The 20417-nt window shown below is 35.1% G+C and overlaps 1 protein-coding gene across 1 annotated transcript; it reads right to left on the bottom strand.

The window, feature by feature from the left end:
• Positions 1–5395: 5395 nt before the first annotated feature.
• LOC113283123 (probable methyltransferase PMT8) lies at positions 5396–10702 on the bottom strand. The gene is made up of 8 exons (XM_026532277.1): positions 10407–10702; positions 9043–9379; positions 8713–8877; positions 8427–8609; positions 7499–8093; positions 7029–7141; positions 6683–6903; positions 5396–6040 (listed from the first exon to the last, which is right to left on the bottom strand). The coding sequence occupies exons 2-8, from the start codon at positions 9304–9306 to the stop codon at positions 5725–5727; spliced, it is 1857 nt and encodes a 618-aa protein (XP_026388062.1). The 5' UTR covers positions 9307–9379; positions 10407–10702; the 3' UTR covers positions 5396–5724.
• Between the last annotated feature and the right edge of the window lie 9715 nt (positions 10703–20417).

Raw genomic sequence — 20417 nt, 5'->3', positions numbered from 1 at the left:
AAGGTGGTTTTGTAGATTTTGTTAGCGAATGAGAGGAGCCGGAATGTGCACCTCGGTTTTGAGGGGGTGCACAAATATTGACTCCTTGATCTTCATGAATAGATCTTATGCGCATTGTTTTCTATGAGATTATTATAAACTACCATTTTTCATTATGGCCGATCTCATGATAATCTTCAAAAGTCATGCTTATACCTCACTTTCTCTTCCTTGAAGAACTTAATGAATACTTTTCATGATTGATCTCTGGTTTACATCTTATTTTGAGATTTGTTAAAATCCTATATAGTCATTTTTCTGATAAAAAAAGATCGCCTATGTTGTTCTCTTTTGACACCAAATGGAAGAGAATTCTTAATTGAACTTGCGCTTGACATATCTTTGGAGGGGAATGTGGTAAACAAAAGTACCTTTAATCTCTCTATGGTGAAACAAACTAAGTTGTGAAACTAATTAGTGGAATCATCATTGACAATAGGATTGAATTCTTAGTCTCAATTTCTCTCCTAATGGCTTAATTCATGAGGAACCCAATTCTCGCTACCTTTGTCAACTTTGTGAAAAAAAGATGAGAGAAATTAACCTTCTACAACTAACAAAATATGGTTGTTCGAAGCATTATCTTAAGCGAAAGTTACTTAATGTGTGCTCTCATCGTCCTATCTAGCAAAAATAAACATATAAAGACCAAAGGGACGGGGAATATATTATGATAAGAACTAGTACCATTATATCTTAAAAAAAATATATTGTGCTTAAAATTGTGAAAAGGTACTCATTGTAATACCCTGATATTCGATAGTGGTTGGCCGAATGGAATATAAGTAATGATTTGTCATTTCCTAACATCGAGGCCTGATGGGTACGCTTGACTGAATTGTGGAAAAACTTCTCAGGTAAGCGTGCTCGACTGGGAGTAGAAACAGGATGGGTGACCTCTCGGGATGACCGAAGTAGGCGCCGTTAAAAATCTCACACTGCTGGATAACCGCAGTGGGTAATTGGGAACAATATTGGTGTTAGTTATACAACTAGGGGTAGTTCGCTTGTGCTCGGGTGGAGGAGTATATTGGGGGGTTATGCCAGATAATACTCTCATAGGAGACAAGGAACTTCTACATTATACCGAGGTCTTTTCAGCACAATTGGCTCCGGAGTTGGCAGAAAACTCTGCAGTTAAGCGTGTTCGAGAGGGAGCAATCCAAGGAGGGTGACCTCCCGTGAAGTTGTAACTGGATGACTGCAGCGATGCCCGTTGAAAACCCCACACTTCCAAATATCCGCAGTGGCTAAGTGGGGCCGGTATCGGTGGAGGGACGGGTCATTACAAATGGTATCAGAGCCGAAGACAAATCACCTACCGGCGGTGGGAAGGTACGCTGGATGGGGTTGTTCCAGGTGCTTCTCATGAGGTACAGTGAACGTCAGAGATCTGGGCTTGCGAATATATTCTGGAGCCGAGGACGGTTCCAATTTAAGTTGGTGGTATTGTAATACCCAGATATTCTGAAGTGGTTGGCAGAATGGAATATAAGTAATGATTTTTCCTTTCCTAACACCGAGGCCTGATGGGTACACTTGACCGAATTTTGGGAAAAACTTCTCAGTTAAGGCGTGCTCGGCTGGGAGTAGTCACAGGATGGGTGACCTCTCGGGAAGCTGTTGTTGGATGACCGCGGTAGAGCCGTTAAAAATCCCACATTGCTGGATAACCGCAGTTGGTAAGTGGGAACAATATCGGTGTTAGTTGGGATATGTTAGTTGGGTTACAACTAAGAGTCCCTCGTTTGTGCTCAGGTGGGAGATTATGCCAGATACTGCTCTCATAGGAGACAAGGAACGTCTACATTATATCGAGATCTTTTCAACACAATTGGCTCCAGAGTTGGAAAAAAACTCTGCAGGTAAGCGTGCTCGGACGGGAACAATTCATGGATGGTTGACCTCCCTGGAAGTTGTTGTTAGATGACTGCAGCAAGGCCCGTCGAAAACCCCACACTGCCGGATATCCGTAGTGGCTAAGTGGGGACTGTATCGGTGGAGGGACGGGTCATTACACTCATTGGGATAACAACTACACGCATAATGAAAGTCCATCCATGCAAATTCTAAATGTGAGGAAATGTTAAAGTTGTTATCTATCACTGTTGAATCTTCAATTATAGGTACTCAACGAACACATGAAGAACGTTGAATAAAAAAATTCAAGTTTCAAGAAAGCATCATGGCGTTTGTATTGAAAGTCAAACCTGTAAAAGTACATATGTATTTCAAAAGTTTTGTCACCAAAATTGATAAAGAGGGTATTGTTACATTGAATGCTCGTTTGAACCTCCAGGTATTGATGTGGCAAGTATTGTTGCCAAATTTAGATGCCAAAATATTTCTCGATTTATAGATTACTAAAGTTAGCTTCGGTCTAGATTAGATTAGGTAGTAAAGTCTTAGATTCATCCAAGTGACTCGTAGATTAAATATTGAAGATCAAGTGAAGGCATCATTTGAAGAATTTCATTAAATGTTAGTAACAAAGATTGATTTTCCTTTCATACTCTTTTCCCTTTTATCTATCTATCTTCACAGCAAACTCGAAGACTTTAGTAGATACACGAATTGCAAAGATGGTTCTCGTTATAAACCAGTTGTTTGGCTAAAGTCTAGTGAATTTTCAATTCAACTCATGCTTGTCGCTTTTTCGAAACTAAAGTCAAGTAAATATTCTCTCGCGAATTTTGAAAGTATAGGCTCACAAAGCGATTAAGAAATTTCTTTAAATTATATTTTTATACATACTGGGTTGCGAACCTATGTTTTAAATTCGCAAACCTAGAAGAGGGAAAAAGTTTTTAGAACACGTCGTTGGTTTGAGTTCGCGAGCCTAGTGGAGAGACAAAGGTTACTGAATCCAGACTTACTTAAGTTCGCGAACCTAGTTTTTGAGTTTGCGAACCTAGATTTGGAAAGTTTCTTCTAAATCTTTTTCTAATTGAGTTAGTGAACCTAAAATCTTAATGTCGTAAACTAAAGGTACAAAACTTCCAAAAACTCTTTTTTGACAATTTTTGTCCTTTATTTCTTTGTTTTTTAAGGAAATTTTTCACGCTCTTACAAATTTCTACTCTTGGTTAATTCTTTCGCGATAAAAGTTATATGTTATTTTCAAAAATTGATCAAACTTGATAATATAAGTTTGAGTCTCAATTCAGGAAGTTGCAACTTTTAATGCACACGCCTAACTTTAGCAGTTTGGAGTTATCTTTTAGAGTAATATACATATGGTAATCGCTTGATGCTTAATTGTTTCAAAACTTCAAACTATGGAGAGAACCCCGATGTAAGTAAAGTTCTATCTAAAAAAACAAACTTTTTATATCTGAGAACAAAAATTAAATTAAGCAACATTGAAAATCATTTGGATTGCATAAAATCATTGCTTACATCTAAAGTAACCTAGCCTTAATCCCTTACACGTTGTGTATCTTGTTGCAAAGTTTGTCTACCAATATTGAAGGTTCTTTGAGAACTACGATGAGACTTTGAAAAACTTCACTTGGAGATCCGTGAAGCACGGGTGGAACTATCTTCCTTCAATAGCTTCAGAACTTGTATCTTGATTTGATATATTTTTATAGGTCATTTTATTTTTCTATATGGACATACAAGAATTACTGATTAGAATAGAAGATTGAAAGAATTTCAAATCGATAGTGCATAACGCTTATCCATCAAAATCCAGATATGAAGATACCAAAAAATTCGTTTAACTTAATCTTTTGATTTAAATTCGTCTAAGTCTAAAGATACATTTTTTGGTCAAAAATAAATTAATTGCCGTCATGTTTGATGCAGGATAGTGCAGTCTTCACAAACCTCTATGGAGCAACTCCTATGCCCGTAAAGAACATTACCATGTAAATCAAATGTGTAGGTTCTTGTGGTAATCATGAGGCATATGGGCACAAATGCAACATAGTAACCTGGACGGTTTATTATGTCTCAAATATATTTCATAATGAAGCATTATAGTAGGCTAGTCCTTCTAGCGGCTTAATATATTGTGTGTTTAAAATGTGTTTTCTGCTATAGCAGTTATCCTCGTTCACAAAATTTCTGGTGTCTTACTTTTATTTGTTTCCGCATTATATTGATGTATTCCCCATTATAATTGAAGTACAAGCAAGTTGTACGTTAATCATCCTTGTGATTCAAGAATCTTAATTAGAGATTACCCAAGGATATTCCTTGTTTTCTTTTAAATTTAATTAAAGTTCACACAATGAATTTTTCTATTAGATTTCGAAACGAAAAATTTGGTGGTGTACTAAGTACTCTCGCATGTTCAAGATTTTGTCGCTCGCTAAAGATTACCTCAAGGTTCGCGTGACGATGAAAAACACATTACCAGTAAATTAACGTTTTATTATTACACGGTTAATTTACCACTAATGAAAGTAGTAGGCAATTCCATTGAGTTTCATTGACTAAGCTGGAGACAGTTAATGTACGGTTCAAGTACCAAACTCCTACCTGGAACCTTCAGCGTAACAATTCGATTTAATAAGAGTTCTTAGTAAATGTTTCTCATTGACTATGTTGAAGATAGTCAATGTACGATTCTAAGTACCAAACTTCTACCAAGAACAATGTTGGTACCAAGCGTAATTTATTGACAAAATCTAGGTACCAAACTACAAAAAATCCTTCAATCGGGAATTTCAAAAATGGATTCATAAAAAAGTGTAAACAGTGTCGATACTTATCTTTGTCTGTGCAAGAAGAATGAGAAATAAAAGAAAGTCGAAATCTAAACCAAGATTAATTTATATTTTTACATCGATTTTAGTTTTCATTCATATCAATCATGACATGAATAGTGGCTCAAACCTAAAATTATAAACATTGGTACGGATAGATATGTAATAAGACGTTTGTTTTTCCCCCTACAGTGCTGCGACCCATAATAAAAAGATGTTTATTTTAAGCACTTCCTCTATCTAGACCATGCCTAATCACTATCCCAATAGTGAATATCAAATATCACTTCCTTTTCGTAATACTACTAATATCTCGTATAAAAAGTCATACTACTAATATCTCGTATAAAAAGTCTATTTTATTCTTTTATAGATATATACACGATTTCCTTGCTTCTCGTCCTTCACAAAAACCCTTGAGCTTAAAATAATTGATTCATCAGAACTTGATGGATTGATCTCTTATTCACTAAGAACTCTGTAATAACAGAGTTTATCTCTGACCATGAAAATCAAACCAAATAAACACAAAACTACATTTTCGATTTCCTCTCGTTGATACCCATCACAAAGTACTTATGATCTAAATAGATGACCAAATTTGATCTTCTCCTAGTGGTATGCATTCTATTTTGAATGAATTTACTGGAAAGGGGAAGATTTGCCTGATATAGGAAATTTTAATGTTCTTACATAAAAGTTTACAAAAGTAATGGATAAATAGAATTGGAAAATATTACTTGGTGGTTACAAAGCAAACGGCCTTCAATGACTGCCAAAAAGTACGATTATCAACAAAAACAGTGGCAGACACTATGTCAGAGCACTGCCTATATGGTAACTATAACAAAAAAAAGGAAGAAAAAAAGTTCTAAGAAATATTAAAATTTTTGGGCCCCCACTATTGAGGCTCACAGCCTAGCTGGCCTAGTCCATAAGACGGCTCTAAGAATCATAACAAAAGTAAGAACTACTCTGAATCCTTGAGGCTCCCACTTGTTAACCAAATTTTCTTTCGAATGATAAGGACGGCCTCATCTTCATCCTGCTCTGAATCACCTTCACCAGTTGCAATTGCATCCCAGTGCAATGCTGATAGATACTTCTTAATGTATTCAACAATTGGTTTCTTGTCCCGGATAATAACAAACCCAGTAGGTCTGAGCATCCTGTCCATCTCAAGCAGAAGATCTTCCCCACTGCATCCTTTCTTCTCTATGTCAGAAAAGACATTCCAGGCATGAAGGAGATCGTAGGTCCTGGGGTAGGTCGAATAGGCTTCACACCTGTCAACAGTAAAATTCGTCCAGCATTCAGTTTTGCATTTGTTCCCTATTGTAATGAGTGATGCTATTGGAAATGTTAAAAAACTAACAATGATACATTGATGTATATATACTTCTTATACATGTCTAAGAATTGTTTTCAAATGAAACGCCCTAAAATGTCAAAATAAAACGATTAGACTAGCTCAAAAGAGGATGCTTTTGTAACAAAAGAAACATTCTTCTTTCGTGAATGTAGAGAAGGCATCATGTAACTCCTGAATATCATACGAAATGATAAGCTGAAGTCAAAACTAGATGGATATCTGAAACTCCTTAAATTGCTTTTAGTGGAACTAAAAGAGGCACGGTCAAGAGAAATTTCTTGGAGACTTAGCACCTAAGCTTGAAGTTACTTAGCTATCAGAGCCTAAAAACATAGTAGTACCATCACTTGCTATACAAGCATGAACTAGTGGCGAGTGGAGACGTATGTCAATATTATATTTCTGAAAACCTGGTGAGATGGGCCAACTGTCACTGATAAGAATGATATCAATCATTGCAACGAGGTCCTTGCATGTGAAAGAGGTGTACAAAGTTGGGAATCAGACAATCCAATGGGGGGCTTAAAATATAGAGATAACATGTAGCAAAGCTCACCAGTTATGCACAGAGCCTATCAGACCCCTGTCGTAAATTAGCTTTAGAGTGTTCGGTCCATCTTCAGACACAACATTCATCACCCAGACATCTTTGTCCTTTAAAGCTGCTGCAAATGATCCCAAGTTTGCTTTCATGTCCATTATGTTCCTTATCGTATTAGGCTTAATCTTTGGACTCAAAAGATTCCAATAACTCTCAACTCTTTGTTGCCATAATTCCTGTAACAAATTGCTTATTATATTAACATTTATCATCGGAAAATCTAAGTAAATAACAATCAAAGACATGATTATACCATGCATGGGCAATACAATTAGTTAAGAATGAGATTTCGTAGAAGTACCGTGTCTTTTGCAAACATCTCTTTAGAATATCCGAAATCAGCAAGACGGGGAGGAGGTGCAGTCGCACGAGATGGCCATGCAGCCAACCCACTCCCTTTAGTTCTGTGAACCTCTGATAAAGCCACCGATAAGAGATTGAATCAATATCAAGAAACAAACTTCCAGATGTAAATAGGTGCAGTAACAGAATACACTGCAACAAGGGCTCAAGTGAATTTAAAGTAGACTGGACGTGTTTTAAATTCATCATCAGCCCCTGGTATATGCTGGAATGTGTAATGCAAATATCAAACTATATCATGATTTGCCGTGCAGTGAGCTTAACTTCAACTAACTTAACAGAAATGTAAACTTCCATTTCCCAAAGAAGGAAATCTATATTCAGTTTTCATTTCAAGAGGTAGTAACCCTACAATAAATACTGGAATAAAAACATGACAAGAATAACACAAGAACTTGGGGTACTCACGTTCAGAGTAAGGTGTGATGCAAGCTTCCATCTTGACACCATAAACTGCATCTGGATCGTCATCAGATCTGCAGAGGGGAGGTTGAGTCCCTGGCTCTCTTTCCAAGTAACAATCATTTGTCAGAGGTTTTTGCCAGATTACAGTTTGGTTTCTTTTGGAAGCAATCCTCCAACACATCCGTTCTACAAGGGCACTCATTTCTTTCCAAATTCTAAGATCCTCTTCATCCTGTGCGTATGCCTCTGGAGAAGAGTAGGCAAAATAACCTCCTGGTCTGAGCAACCTATCTAGCTCAAGAAGAAGTATTCCATCCCTTTGTAGCCAATCAATTCTACAACGAGAACAATGAGCGAGCTCGAAGGATCTGCTAGGGTAAGGGAGTCTCATAGTCCCTAAAACACCAAGATATGCAGGAATTCCTCTCTCAAGAGCAAATTGGATCTGGTTCTGATGAACGTCATTTGGTGCTACAGACATTGCTATGATGTTGGAGGAGAGGAGATATGCTCCAAAACTTGCAACACCACAACCCACATCAAGAACAGTTCGGACGTTTCCATCGTTGTTTAAATTATTGTCAGAAAAGTTGAGCATCTGCAAATCCAAAACAGCTAAAGGATTATAGGTTTACCCATACAGAGCGCCAGAAGATGAAGAATGGCAGAGGAGCCAAAATTAGGCCAAATAATGCATACTGCTGAGAGAAGAATCAACTACAAGATGACAAAATTTTGGAACCACATTTGCCAGATTAAGGATGCATAAACAAGTTATTCATGTTAAACATAATAAACTGGATATCTGCCTATCTGGTTTTAGTTGTTTTAAGATTCTTTAAGGATGCAGCAAATAAACAGGGCCAAGCCCTCTAGTATGTAATCTCCTTTTTAGTGTTTTTACATAATGTGAAGTAGCTGAAGATCTTACATTGGCGAGCGAAGCAATATACTTATCAGCACCATAGTGAAAATGTGTGCCTCCACCGGGAAATGAAATCTTTTCCCCTTTGACAACCATCCAGTTCTGGTCAGACTTCTCACTTGCAAGGTGAGTATGAGGTATGTTTGGCTTCCATACTTCATCTCTACTTCTTGGCCACTTGATGGGGACCTATAAATACAGAACATTAGCATGTACCAAAATCTGGAAAAGGCAAAAAGATAATTGAACCTATCCCACTTTTCTATGGATTAGAACTTAAGCATGTATTAACCTTGTAGCCTGGTGGTGGAGGAATCAAGCAATTGAAGCGCCTTTCAGGCTGAGGGCAATGCCTCTCATAGTGCTCCATCAAAGATAAATCCAGCTTCAGCCTACTCTGATATATAAAGTTCCTATCTAGACAGGGAATTATCTCTGAATGACGATCATCGCAAACCTTCAAAAGCAGAATTGGAGACATCAAATATTTTGTCTGAGCAGAATTAAAGTTAAGTGAAACCAGTTAGATCTCGGTTACACTCAACAGAGAAAAGCTATTAAAAAAACAAATAAGAAAAGAACAACAAGAACTCATAACAAAGGCAGTTATATGAGAACTCACGGGGAAACTTTTCGGCGTTATATCATTCTCATCTTCCTGCCCAAACTTAACGGAAGGTTCATCCGACTTGCTGGTAAGATCAGCATCTTCCTCACCACCCAAATATGTTGACCCAAGCTTCCTCAAAGATGATGCACTTTGTTGCACTTGAGAACCAAAGAATGACCCATCATAATAAACAAACAGGAAACCAAGAAAGATCAGAACACATACAGCAGCAACCAAATTCTTCTTCTGTGAACCATCCGCTCTTCCCCTTGACATTTTGGTGTAAAACCTTCAGCTAAAGGCTTTGCTCCAGCTATATGATGAAAGATTACAAGAAAACCCCCATGCGCTGCAATGAGTAAAAATATCCAATAAGTGATAAATACAACACTAAAATTTCATTTCAGTATAAAAGGAGCTAAAAAAATAAGCTTTCGACGATCTGACGGAAACTAAACCGAAAGGCCCAGCCACATTTCTTGAGCAAAGGGTCTTCTTTAATATATACCAAAAAAATTAGACTACTTTGTTGTCTAAAAAAAAGACTGATTATTCACCTAAGTTCACTGTTAGAAACCCAAATGCTAGCACTTGTAATACCGACACTAAACAAAGAATCAGCATATACATAAGCTTAATAGAGTCAGTGAGTGTACATGCATCATTTTTTGCAATCCATAGAGGGGGAAGCTCATAAGTGCCAATACAATAACTTGATTTTCAACGTACGATGCAAGATGGTTTCTTAAAGATTATCCGAAACTGAAGTGAGAATCAAATCACAACAAGAACGAATTGAATTCCAGACATAAAATAACAACTTCCACTACGAACCTTCCAATGAATAAAACTGTTAAAGACTACAACTCTATTCAGCATTTTGGAATTGGTAGTAATACAACATGTTTGCTTGTGTCTGGGATCTTATAATATAATCAGATTCAATTAAACAGCACGGGTAGTGTCGGCACAACTTTAAAACAAAATGAGATCTAGTTACTCAACCAAATAAGATCCAAGACAGCTCAAGAAATATCATTGTCGGCACAATTTAATACAATATCTATAAATTCAGCTCTTTTTAAATCCATTATTTTTCAGTTATTCTTTTCATACATTCATTCAAACGTTAGCTAAACACAATTCACCAACAAAATGTATAGAAAATCAATGTCGGTGCTACAACACTCTGAATGAAAAACACAACTATATCAGCAGAATTTGAAATTCTTTGAATATAACTAATTGAAATGGAATTACCAGATCTGAAAGTAAATAACACTCATTTGATTAGATCTAATACTTCAAATCCAAATTTACCAAAAAATGAAAAAACCCAATCTGAAACCAGAAAAAGAAAGCTAAAACTAACTTACTATTTCAGACAATGCGATGTAGAGTATCCTTATCACGATCAATGATGAGAATAGATTGAATCAGGGAAAATGAAAAACCTAGATTTTATTGGGAGAATGGTAGTGAGTGGAGGACAGTGTAGAAACTGGAGAGAAACAACAAGTGCGGAATCTGAAGATTGAACTATTTAACGAACTGTGTGTATAAAAGTTGGTTTCTTTATTATTTAATTAAAGATGAGGAAATTTTTGCCTATGGAAGCTTTCCAGCCCTCGGTGAGTACGACTATTGATAGCGAGGTGAGTTTCATATTTTGATTTTGGTCCTTGTGTTTGTAGGATAAATCACCGTTACCAGACAATTATATGGGTTTTGGTTCCGAAGTCCGTTGATTTAGAGATTTTGTTTTCCAGTCCCAATGATTTTTTTTTTCAAGAAAATAAGGCTTTATTAATTCTCTATATAATAACAGAGTTTTTAAAGCATTCTCATTCACCGGAGCTCCACGTTCATTAGAGCTCCATGTTAATTCTCGTATCTGGTTGATTCTGGCCCCATCAGTTTTTTCTTTTTCTGGAAAACTTATTAAATTTAAACAAAAAAAAAATTAGGAGAATATTTTTTATTCCAATAATAAGATAGCTAAATCTTAACTAGATCTTAAAAATCTCATAACGTACCAAAAATATATTAATGAATATATATAATTAATCACAAAATCTAATGTTTCATCGTACCAAAAATATATTAAAAAATTGGCTATATTTAATCCAACATTTATATTCTCAAACAAAATTAAAATAAAATCACATCACCATCACCATCACGATTTCATCATAAAATTAAATCAATCAAACAAAATAAAATAAATAAATAATGTCCAGTGTCCAATTACACATTTTGTAATTAAACTAATTCTAATTACAATTCTAAGTTATTGATAGTTAAACTAGCTCTAATGCGATAAAAATTTCAATTCTTATGAAATTAAAACTCTTTAATCAATAATCAAAATATTTAGAGTGTTGGATGGATGCTTACCTGTAGATAAAACGTGCTTCTCTTCTTCAAAAAATCGATATTTAATCCTGCAAAATAATCGAAATACAAAATCGTTAATAAAAATAGCGGGTATTAAAGCATGATTTAGACAATCAATAAAAGTGAATGATTTTTCTTAATATTTTCATTTCATTAAAAAGTAAAACAAATAAAAGAAATTTCTATCTCCAAAAATGTGGAAGATTTTTCAACATTATTTCAGAAAAATAGCTTACCAAATAAATGTAGGGATTTGAAAATATAGCGGGTATGTTTTATTTTATCCTATTTTAACTAAAAATGGCAAAAATATTGTGTACATGATATTTACGGTAAGATATCATTGGTAAAAAAATAACAAAACAGGTAAACCAGTGATTTTCGTAGTTTAAGCTTACCAAAAAATAATGCAATGGGTTTAATGCAGTTGGCCAAAAAAAATATAATTCTTATACTATATTCTTAGATATGTCTCTTTATTTAAAAAAAATCTCTTTATTAAACAAAATCTTTTTATTCATGGATAATATATCTCTTTATATAAAGCTCCGAGCGTAAGCCAATCCTGTCGACGCCGTTTCTCTTGTAATGACGGCTTCGTATTTTTCTTTTTCGTTTTGTTATCTGATCCGGATCTGTTGCTGCTTTATACGTATCGTGGAAAGGTTGATTGGCATTATAAATTTTATTTCAAACATATCTTCGCATCGAAAAAATTGGTAAATATTCGTCTCTTTCGATCTTCTTTTCCTATTCATTTCTCCTTTTTTTTCATCGATATAGAGCGATGTCCTTTTTTCTATCCGTCTTTTACCGTGGAAGGTATTGGTAAATTTTCATCTCTTTAAATCGTCTTTTACTTCTCCCCTCTTTTACCTATAGAGAATGATGGAATGCAAAGTTGATAAAAGAGAGAAAATTTATGGATAGTTTCTATTAGGAAAGCCTTTTGGTGCTTTCACATAATGTTTTGCTGTTGGTTTAGCCGAGATTAATAGTGAACTCAAGGTTAGTTCGGACTCATTCTGCTATGTTTTGCGTTTTCATTCTTATTCAAAACATATATCTCAACACATAAACCTATGTGTTTTGATTTTATTTTTATTTTATAGAACCTTTAAACTCGATATTGCATTTGTTATAGCAATATATCACGTAGAATATCCACCGAACGAAAGACATTTTATAATCTTTTTTTTCTCTTTTTTTCAGTTGAAGTCATTTTAATTTGCTGAGAAATTTTTATGATTCTTCTTTAATTTAATTTAATTTTTTTGATTATATTAGTTAAACAAGAAATTCTTTGAACTTTGTTTGCAGTTGTTCGTGACTTAAACATAAGGTAACAAAATCATACTTTTTTCTATTCTTCCTTCCATTTTTTCCAAGGATTGTCATTTGTTGTACATTGGTTCCGTTTAAGGAGTACGATATTTTTGTAGGCTGCAAAATTTACATTGTGTAAGGATTGGGAAGGAATATACAATTATGGGAAATTATTTCTTTTTCCTTAAGATATGCTTATTTTGTCCAGCAGGCGATTGCCTACTTCTGCGCAAAAATATGCTTATTCATAATGACCAGCGAGTCCTGTACATTGTATAAAACGAAACGAAAGACAACACCTTGATTGGAAACAAACAATTTGCAAGGTAATTTAATGTTATGTTCCAATCACGTTGATGGGTAAAACACAAGTGAGCATCTACTTTTTCATAATCCAAATTTTGCTCCAATTACTACTATGTGTGAGTTGAGATGTACAAAATAATCTATTACTGGTTATTGAAAGTGTACAGACATGTGGGATTGGATGACTCAATGAAATGATTTTAACATGTGTGGTTGTACAATTTCTCACTCCAATTGATTACTAGAAAGCAAAGTTGTAAATCTAAATTTTGTCCATGTGACATTTAGTTTGAGAATACTAAATTATCAGGTTCTAATGGCTTCGCTACTTGCAATGTTATTAATTGTTTAATTAAAATTTTTTTGATGTCACAAATTCATTATTTATTAGTTCCAACTTCCAGCTTTGTTATTGTTCCGTTTTTAGTAAATATTTGGGTTCTTATAATTTTGTACTTATACGGCTAATTTCTTGCTTGCAAGATTTTTAGGACGGAAATAAGTTCTTAAACTTGATATATTGCTGTGAAATGGCTTTTCATATGATATAGATATTTTTCGTTCTATATGGATTGAGTTGCCCACCAGTGTCACCTTATCAAAAGTCCTAGCAGTGTAATCATGGGCCCTTATTAATTGTATAAAAGGGGGAAGACTACTAACCACAATGCTGCATCACTCAATTAATAGAACTTTTTTTCCATGGAGACTAGGCGAGACTAGCACACTGGTATATGTGGTTCTCTAAACAGAGAAAGATAGTTTAGAAGTAGAAAAGTATTTTCGGTCCACCATCCTTTATCAAAAGATTCAAAACATAATCTTATGTGTTCCACAAACGGAAACATGTATTACCTATCAAAGAAAATTGCCAAATTTTCGTAACCAAGTATCTGACCCCCACCATTTTAATTTTTTTTTGGTAATGTTAAAAATTTTGGCAACAAAATTCTAGGAATTTTTTTTTATCCCATGATATGCCTGTTAGAGCATTGCTCGGTCGAACTCGCATGCGTTGCTATGTCAAGCATGTTTGTTAATATTAGTGATCAAAACTATAAGTCTTGATTTCTAGTCTATTATAGCTAAGTCTCGGACTAGGATAGAAAGTGTAGTTGAGCTCAAGGACTTCATGGCGATTCATCATACAAGAAGAAGAACTACTCAAGGAACCGGTGGAACTTTTTGACAAAAAGGTATGTGAAGACTTGAACTTATCTGTCACTCAAAAGTCTATCTACTCTATCTCCTACTCTTTGAGACAAGAAGTCGTATGCTATATATATAGACTTGGATTATACACATTTGGTATTTCGAGCCAAGTATACCTCGCCTATCTATATCTAGAAATATGTGTTGGTAAGCTTCTCGCTTCGATCAAGTTTATCTTTACCTAGTGACGAAAGTCATGATATGTTTCAATCACTTTGAAAATTGCTTTGACGAGAAATAGTATAACAACTACATAACGTCCTCTAAGAATATTTTAATGATTGAAATGAGAGATTAGATTACATAACCAATGGTGGACATAAGTATTGTTGTGGAAACACATTTATGTATAAGTCCTATTTCTTGAACCAAAGTTTGCGAACTTTGTTGATCAAGAGAACCGGAAGAATAGCGTGAGCCAAGTCCGCGAACTCAGTCCGCGAACTACCGAAGTTCTTAAACTCGAGAATTTCTGCTGGAGTTGAAAAACTACTTACGTGAAGCTAAGTCTGCGAACTCAGTCCGCGAACCCAGTCCGCGAACCGGCGAAGTTCTCAAACCCGAGAATTTCTGCTGGAGTTTGTAAACTATGCCCGGTAACTTAAGTCCGCGAACCTAGTCTGCGAACTTGAGAAGGTTATATATCTGAAGATGATTTCTGAACTTAAACTTTAAAATGACTAAGGAATGCAGTTTGCAAACCGTGGATATAAAAGTTCATGAACCAATTCAAGTGAATCAAATCATCTTTGCTTCAATTGTGTCTTGTGTAGTACATGAGATTTCCTTGCAATTGAACAACTCTCTAACTAGTTCATTTGAAGTCATTTGAACTAGTTATGGTGAAGAAGAACATGGTTGATATGAAATGCTCATATGGCTAACCTTTTGGTTAACTATTGTTGAACCAACAAGTGCATACGTTTGGGTACGGTTAACAAACCTAGAAGCGTGCATTGTCAAGTGTGTGTAACAAGCTAAGTTTTCGATCTAACGGTTGAGAAATATTAGCTTGAATCTGAATCAAGTTTTCATCTAACGGTGAATATTGAATGCTTTGTTACTAAGGTAACATTGATTTCAAACCCTGATTTGAAAGACTATATATAAAGGAGACATCCAGTATTGTGCAAAACTAATCCCCACACCTTACGTATGATACTAGTTTGCGTGCTAGAGTGATTCTCCTTTAACCTTTGGTTTTCTTCTTCTAAAACCAGGTTAACGACTTAAAGACTTCATTTGGATTGTGAAGCCAGACCGATACTACTTTTATCGTAGTTGTGTGATCTGATCTTGCATCTTCTATCGTACGAGTATAATCAGATTGATTGTCTTGAGATTGATATCTCCGATAGGCAAGATATAAAAAGTAATCATAAACTACAGTCCAGTCCGAAGTTAGCTTGGAGTAGGCTAGTGTCTGTAGCGGGTTAACACAATGTGTGTTTAATCTGGACTAGGTCCCGGGGTTTTTCTGCATTTGCGGTTTCCTCGTTAACAAAATTCTGGTGTATGTGTTATTTCTATTTCCACATTATATTATTTATCTTTATAATTGAAATAATATAGGTTGTGCATTGTAGATCATCAATTAGAATATCCAACCTTTGGTTCTTTATTTAAATTGATTGATCCTTGGATATTGGTTTTTGGTACCATCCAAGTTATTCCTTGTGTTTGATTAAAGACTCGTTGATTTCTATTATCTCGAGTAAATCAAAACAAGAGAGAGATATTAACTCCTTGGGATACTTTTACCTAGATTGAGTCTGACTGTCTAGTTGATTCTCTAGAAAGTAATTCAGAGTTAGTCCATACAGATTTCTAAGAGAAATATTGGGTGGTGTTGTTAGACCCCTGCTTTTTCAATTGGTATCAGAGCAGGCAAACATGTTCAAGACCTTACAAGTCTGTGTTTGTAGCGATCTGACTCTATGGACAAGAGTGCTATCTCTGATAAACGCTTTACCATAAATAATATTTTTATCTCGTCTAACTCTATTAAAGAGAAAGTTTCTACAATCTCGAATATAGATAAACCTTCTGTACTGACGAGACAGACTAACACTGACATGTGTACTTCCAATTACCCTTCAAATGTGAGCCTCTCCATTAATGAACGATATTCAGCTGAAGAGAGTGAATTGATTCTAAATCTTGTTAGAATCCAAGCTGATAAATTCAATCGGTTGAAGCACAATGTCAATGTTCTACTTGGTGTAATAAGAGATTGCAAACCCAAAGGTAATTCTGAAGTTCATTCTTCGTGTACGTCTCTTGAAGGGATGCCTTGGAAATTGACCACCGCTTGAGTAAGCTCTCTATTCAAGGATGCTCAAAGCAATCTAATATGCCAAGTACTTCTGACACAACTAAAGATGGTTCATGCTCAGAAGTAAAAACGGAAGCCTCTTCTAGTAAAACGGATGTGCCTTAAGTCACCAACACTCAAGGATGTTGCACATCAAACGAAGGGAAGAAATCTTGTAACGATGATATTAAGACTGTGCTATCTAATCATTCTGATGATCAGAAAGTATGTCTTGTCTGTGAGACAAAGATTTCTGTTAAACGAAAGGGAACCTCTAGGTTGAATAAAAACTCATTGGTTCAACTTCAACACACCTTAGATTTAATTCTTAAAGGTGTAACTGACATTCGTATGACTAAACCAATTGGTTTTCTTACCTACCATGTGTATCTTACCAAGAAAGTCAGTTCAATGAGTTCCTCGAACACTCAATAACAAAACATACGTCTTAATAAACATCGTCTAAAGGAAGATCATGTCGCGGTCTCTGGAAGTAACGCTGCTCCTTTCGAGAAAAGAAGTTTAGAAGAAAGAAGAAAAATTTATGAAATGAGAAATAATCTGAAAAAGATAATTGAAGGGTATAAAGAATTCGTCAACAAGTTGTCTTCCTCCTCAAGCCAAAATTCTTCTGGTAAAAACTCAAACTATGTCTCGTATTTTGATGACAGTAAGTTTTATGATAATTTCTCACATAAAAAGGAGTCCCTCTCTAGATTCAGGAGGAAAAAGAGACCTGACCTTAAACACAAATCTCTTGATGAGCGTGTAACTCATACTTGTGCTAATTAATCACAAGGTTTGAAGAGCTTACTCATAAAAACCCTGTTGAGTAAGATGTGTTACTAATCAGGTATACTTTTGCCATCTGGGTCTGTTGAGTTGAGTTATCTTCTTATCGTCCATAGATAAACTATTTGATGTGCTTAAGGTATTGTTGTGTCTAAATTTGCTTCTCTTTTCTTTAGGAAGTTCCATTTGAGTCTTGTTTCTTGCTACATCTATGTTCAAAATTTCTTTCCTGAGTATGGAATTTTTCGAGTCTTTTGTTGCAAAAAAAGTCCCTTTGGGGCTTTAATTTTTTTGGGTCATGTTTTACTCAAACGGATACCCGTGTTCTGGGATGAGTCAACTGTTTAAGAAAACCCTAGAATCCCTTCCCTAAGAAACCCTTTTATACTTACCTATTGAGTTGTAAAAGTCACGTACGCATACTCTAGGTTGGTTTCTGGGTTGTCAAGAATGTCTTCTTCTTCATCTTGCTATGGTGGTTTTGTAAGAGGATTCCTTGACAAAGGTGTTGTTGAGTCCAAGAAGAAAAGAACCCTTGTAGATGAAGATCATCCTAATGATTCATGTTATTTTGCCTATGTTCATGAGGATGCTGAAAAGGATGATATGATTTCTGCTGAAGTTGTTCATGACTTTCTTAAGTACTTTGGGGAAGCAAAACAAGAGATCATTGTGACTCTGAAAAATCTTGATGCATTGAAAACTGACTTGGAAAAGGTTACTGTTGACCTTGGTCTCATAAATTATTACATCAATGATCTTCGCAAAGAGAATCACCTCTCCGATGTTGCAATGAATGTTGTTGATCACAAGCTCAAAGACCCTGTCTCGTGAGGATTCTGAACCGTCCATATGATCTTAGTTCGTGTTCGGGATAACACTGGAGTCTGTTTTTCTTTAGGTTGTTTTATTTATGATGCCTAGTATGTCTTCTTTTTGGTTTAGTTGGAAGAATAACTAGTGCTTTGAATAGCAATGATTGTGACTACACGTAGCTATTATTTTTCATCTTCTTGTTCTTTTTTAGATTTATTGGTATTAAATTCTACAAATATTTGGAGGATGATGTTTTTGCAGTATTAATCTTTATGATTTGATATATTGCAATTTGCTATGGGATATTGGTGTTTACGTCCGTGAACTATGTTTGTCCCATACTTTGTCAAAAGTAAAGTCGTTCGTGTTCGGTATTCACGTACTAGTAAAAGAATGAATGGACTTTTGGAAAATACAAAAGTTAAGACTATATTGTCAATTATTTGATGGAAGATAGGTTAAAATATTTTGTTTTCAAGGATTATGTCTATTATTGTCGTTATGCAAATAGTGATTGAAGATAAAATGAATCCTTGTGTATTCCGCAGTATTGATCATCCCTGATCTATATTATTGTGAGGCTCCGTAATGTATCTTATGTTGATCATTATACAACCAAGTTGATTTTCTTAGCTTAATTGTTGTTGCGTGAGATATGTTATGTCGATCATATTGAACAAAATTAATCATCTTGATTGGTTATTTAGTTATTGTTCCGTAAGCATTCTTATGTCGAGCAAAACAAATGACAATTAAATTGATTACTTTTGTAATTAGTTTGGTTGTGCATTCCAATTATATTAATTATGGGTTCTCTTGTAATTAATCTAGTTGAGTATTTTCGTGTCTCTATAAGTTCTCTTATATTGAGCACAATCAATTGAATTGATCACTTTTTGTGTTTAATTTGGTTGCGTATTCCGATTAAATCAATCATGGGTTTACTTGTGATTAATTTGATTTAGTTTTTGGATATATAAAAATCATTCTCATGGTTTTTGGTGTCCAATAAAATTCTTTTTTTCTTTTGAAATTAAGGTCGCTCGTTGTTCTTCTTTCGGGAATGAAATCAAATGGGGGAGAGTTCTTTTGAACTTGTGCTTAATGGTCATATCTTGAGCAGTGTGCGGCTGTGGAATTTTAGAGGGGTTATCTTGTATCTTTAAACTCCTTGATGAATGCATTTAACTTTGGCTTTATGATTTCATATAAATTAGTTGGTATGTATTTTTTCTTTTAGTCATGAAATGTCTCCTTCAGAAATTTCATTATGATCCCGTTCTTGTACCTTTGCCAATTTTGTTGACAAAAAAGAGGAGAATTAATATGTAGTTCACACTACAAATACATATGATTTTCGGATCATTGTGTAAGGGGGAGTGGTTTCCTTGTGAGATGGAGTATTGGCTAAGGGGGAGTGATACATATCACCATAGTATTATTGTTGAATTTGTGATACAACTGGACTTTGACATTGTGTAATAATACTATGACACTGTATAACAATGATCGAGACGATGCTTTCTCATTGTTATAGCTACGGATCTTCAACAGCAGTGATGCTAAACTTACAACCTTTGGGATCATTGGAGTACTTGGAAGTGACGAAGATTTCAAGGAATGTTGAAGATTAGACATGTGGAACAGGAGCTACTAAAGTTTCTTTATCTTTTTTGTATTCCATATGTATTGATAGTTTTGTCACTAAAATTGACAAAGGGGGAGATTGTTAGAGCATTGCTCGGTCGAACTCGCATGCGTTGCTATCTCAAGCATGTTTTTCAATGTTAGTGATCAAAACTATAAGTCTTGATTTCTAGTCTATTATAGCTAAGTCACGGACTAGGATAGAGAGTGTAGTTGAGCTCAAGGACTTCATAACGATTAATCATACAAGAAGAAGAACTACTCAAGGAACCGGTGGAACTTCTAGACAAAAAGGTATGTGAAGACTTGAAATTATCTGTCACTCAAAAGTATATCTACTCTATCTCCTACTCTTTGAGATAAGAAGTCGTATGCTATATATATAGACTTGGATTATACACATTTGGTATTTCGAGTTGAGTATCCTTCACCTATCTATATCTAGAAATATGTGTTGGTAAGCTTTTCGCTTCGATCAAGTTTATCTTTACCTAGTGACGAAAGTCATGATATGTTTCAATCACTTTGAAAATTGCGTTGACGAGAAATAATGTAGCAACTATATAACGTCCTCTAA

This window comes from Papaver somniferum, chromosome 5 (assembly GCF_003573695.1).
Source record: "Papaver somniferum cultivar HN1 chromosome 5, ASM357369v1, whole genome shotgun sequence".
In the NCBI taxonomy this organism is placed as follows: Eukaryota; Viridiplantae; Streptophyta; class Magnoliopsida; order Ranunculales; family Papaveraceae; genus Papaver; species Papaver somniferum.
Note: the sequence above shows the minus strand (reverse complement) of the source record. Positions and strands in the feature narration are given on the sequence as shown.